The sequence below is a fragment of the Plasmodium inui genome (genome assembly GCF_000524495.1).
Source record: "Plasmodium inui San Antonio 1 unplaced genomic scaffold supercont1.26, whole genome shotgun sequence".
In the NCBI taxonomy this organism is placed as follows: domain Eukaryota; phylum Apicomplexa; class Aconoidasida; order Haemosporida; family Plasmodiidae; genus Plasmodium; species Plasmodium inui.
In genome coordinates, this window is record NW_008481860.1 from 886 (window position 1) to 4,875 (window position 3,990).

The 3,990-nt window shown below is 29.7% G+C and overlaps 1 protein-coding gene across 1 annotated transcript; it reads right to left on the reverse strand.

Moving 5' to 3' along the window:
* Positions 1-2,213: 2,213 nt before the first annotated feature.
* On the reverse strand, positions 2,214-2,972 carry C922_04593 (hypothetical protein; the record flags this gene model as incomplete). The annotated part of the gene is made up of 2 exons (XM_008820172.1): positions 2,214-2,651; positions 2,796-2,972. 2 exons carry the CDS (start codon positions 2,970-2,972, stop codon positions 2,214-2,216), a joined length of 615 nt encoding a protein of 204 aa, XP_008818394.1.
* Positions 2,973-3,990: the final 1,018 nt, after the last annotated feature.

Consider the following 3,990-nt stretch of genomic DNA (forward strand, 5'->3'; position numbering starts at 1 on the left):
AAATAATGTCTCGCACATTTCAAAAATGCATTTGTCAGACAAGCCCACAAATGTATTGCGCTTTTAAAATAGTTTCCACGCACAATATATGCTTTTTTTTTGTTCATCGTTTCTACTTCGTCTCAGTAAGTGTTGTTTGTTTATGCTTAGACAATTTGTCCCCGGTGGAATCATGGGACAGCATTATTCCTCGTAACACAAAAAAGGATAATAAGTTCAGAATGAGTTTCTATTCACAAATATCCACCAACAAAAAAGGAAAAAGAGAAATTTTAGAAAAAAAAGAAATGTCATTTCAAGTACCAGTTAAAATCGTGTACCATTGTTTCCTTCAACTTCAAGTCCAGGGTTCCAATCATTTTACCGAAATGATTCTACTGCACTCACATTTTACCTTTTTTAATGAAATATGCGTAAATGGTTCATTACATACATCATACTTATCTCATTTTGAATATGTTTCTATGTGAATAAAACAACTCCTAAACTGTTTGTATAACATGGCAACAAGCAATTTAATAAAGGATTTATTCTACTTCTAACATTCGCTCTATTTTTTCCTGTTCGTTATCCTTCTCTGATGTTGAAGTTTGGCATTATTGCCTTTCTATAAAGGACTTCCATTTATTCTTCTATCACCCTAATAAATTACCATCATTCCCAGAAGATGCAAATGTAAAAAAACATATAGAATTTCTTAATACCACAAGCCTCTAGTTAACTCTGGCGGAACTACTCAAATTAACATTTCAAAAATGATAGAGTATTTTTTCATCCTTTCTAAGCATATAACCCATTCATTATGTTCGGTACCGTTCCTATTGCTATGATCGAAGTTGCCCCTATTTTAACTTTACATGCAGATTGTACAAAATGGACCTTCCAACGTTTCGTTTTCTTTCCTATTATGTGTTGAATATTTCTTCTTAATTTAGAACTAGGAAAGAGAGAAATTTCAGCTTATGACACATCGTCCTATGATGCTATCAGGAGTTTCTACACATTATATTAAAACCCAAAGGGTTAATCACCTTTATGTTTAAATCTACAAATAACTCCGTTTTTATAGAAGTCTATTTACCCTCTCATAAATAAAACCCTCCTGATCACACTTACCAGTATTTATTCTTTTTCACCTTTAATTCATTCATGTGGGACTCTTTTTAATGTTATTTTTCCCTTAGTACAAAAATGGATAATGCTTTCTTCTACATCCTTCGGCGCACTTAAGGTCGAATTTATTTGAGCTGCACAACTGAGTACGTTACAGGCGCTTAGCACCACCTCGAGAAACATGTACATATCTAACGTCTCCAAACGAGCACTAATGCAGTTACACATAAGGCATTAAAAGTCGTAATAATTATTCATCCATACATCACATCAAAACATTTCATAAAACCTAAGAACAGAGCGAAATTTAAATTTACATTCGTTGTAACACATACGTAATGTGCCAAAAAATATGATACACTTTGATCATATGCCTTTGAAAAAGTTTATTCCTCCTATATATTGTGAAAGTTCTATCCCTTAAAGTATTATTATATCTTTAACAATACACCAGAGTTTCCTTTATCCTTGAGTTTCTTAACATGTATTTGAATATAATTCAAAAGTGTTAATAAAGCATGAATATGTAAGGGATACATTCAAGTCAAGACATCAAAATACAAGTATGCCTTAAGATGTGTATATATGTATGTAAACATATGATATTGTATTAAGCATTGCAAAATTCTTTGGGCTAGACATCCAAAACAATAGTAGATGTATATTTATATGTGCACATATATGTGTAGAATCCTTCTCGGTTTTTTTCTTTTCTATAAACACAATTATAGTTATCTTACAACATATCACGTCCTTTCTCAACAGGTGTCATGTAAGAATGGATAAAAAACAGAACATAAATATGGTACAAACGTTAGGTGGAATAATATTCCCATTGCTAAGACGTGTTATGTAGGAAAATATTATGATGAAAAAACAAGAAATGGAGTTTATTTATAAAGGGTATAGAATATTCAATATATATATTTATATGCACATAGACCCTCTAACGTGAACATTTTTGCGCCCCTTAAGGTTCGTAAATTGGGCATTGTTTTATGAACTCTGTTTTTTAATCAGCAATAAACTTTTAGTGTGTCATTCCTATGTACATAGTAAATTTTTTGTAGTTTCTTTGTTCCTATAAGTATATGCCACTGTTAACGGGAGTTATTATGCCTTGCAAACAAGAATAATCCTATAATAGCAGCTATCAATAAAAATCTTTGTGATCCTATTTGTGTCCATGCATAATAACCTGCTATTATACCTGGTACGACATATATAGCATTTTCCTTAACTTTTTTTAATATCCCTGAACTAAAACTGTCTAAATTCAGTTCACCCATGTTTTGTTGACCAGGTTCTCGGGGGGCGTGGTTATTATAGGTACCATAGTAAGATGATGATTCCAGATTTTCATGACTTCTCCATTGGCTACCAACATTACCCCTGTTGTTTCTTCTTTCATTAATATTTTCATGAGAAGAATATAAACTCTCTCTTGATCCTCCAAGATTGGAGTGCATTTCGGATAAGCTTCTTACATTGCTTGACTCTAAGTCGCTCACTACGCTTCTTCCATTAATACCGTGCTTCTTGAATTGGTGACAGGAATGGTTTATGCATGAATTATATGTGGGGGCAATCAAACATTCACTAGTATATTAATAACTTTATAATATAAATGAAAAGAAAAAAAAAAAAAAAAAACTATTGCCTCATATTCATGAATATCTTACATTTTCGTTGGAGTATTGAAGGGCCAGAATTAGGAGGGTTACTGCAATAACCTTGATAAGGCAGTTTAATGGAGATAGTTTTCCTTTCATTAGGCAATTCTTTGCGTTTAACGTGTTAGCAGCGCTGTCGTTCTTATCTGCATCTTGATTGTTAGTGTAATTGCTACAATTCGACATTTTGAAATTTACTATTTTTAATTTAATTCAGCTTAAGAAGGAGTGAGAGAGAAAAATTAAAATTCACGGCGTATAATATTATAACGTAAATAAATATTCACGAATGAATTTAATTCCGTAATATGTATATATACTTATGTTTATTTAAAAAAAAATACATTATAGAACTCTGATGAAACTTTTTAACGCATTTATAATGGAATTAATTAGTAAAATTATTAAGTAAAATTTGTAGTTATAGTTTTAATTATTTTCTGCTATTATAATGAATTTTATATTCTTTTCTTAGGTTGCTCTAAATTTTTATCAATCTTTCTCGTGTCAATAAAGGAACAATTTTATGAAAATTGAATAAATAAGAAGTAATGAATTTTTCACAAACAACATCCTGTACTAAATTTAAGACAATAATGAAAAAAAATGTTTATTATCACGAAGTTACAGGAATAATATAAAAAGCGCAACTTATGATCTTATATCAATATTTTCATCGTGGAATGAATCATCATTTTTTTCCGATATACGTAGTATTTTTTTTCTTCTAATTTTGCACTAATATTATACTTTATAAAAACAAAGAATAATAAATTTATTGAACCGATAATATTAAAGGAAGTTAATTTTTTTAATGTATATATTAAGGGTATAAAAATAAATGGATTAAAAATAGTTATCATATATAATATTACATACATTTTTCAATGAGAAATGACTATTTTTATTTGCATATTCTAAATCCTCTTTACATTACCGAAATTGCGCTGTTCTGAACATCTTATAATTAGCATTTTTTTCCCAACCTTTTTTTTTTCTGAATTTTATAATATTTATAAATTTTACTTGTTGCACCGTGAATGATAAAAATTGGGTCGAATTCATGTCATAATAAAGAAAAAAAGAACATTTAATGAAAATATTCTGCATGCTTATTTATATCACTATCAGTATGTTATCCAGATAACCTTAAGGCGCTTTTTTTTACTGAAATGTATCACTTAGGAATACGTCCATAAGTTCT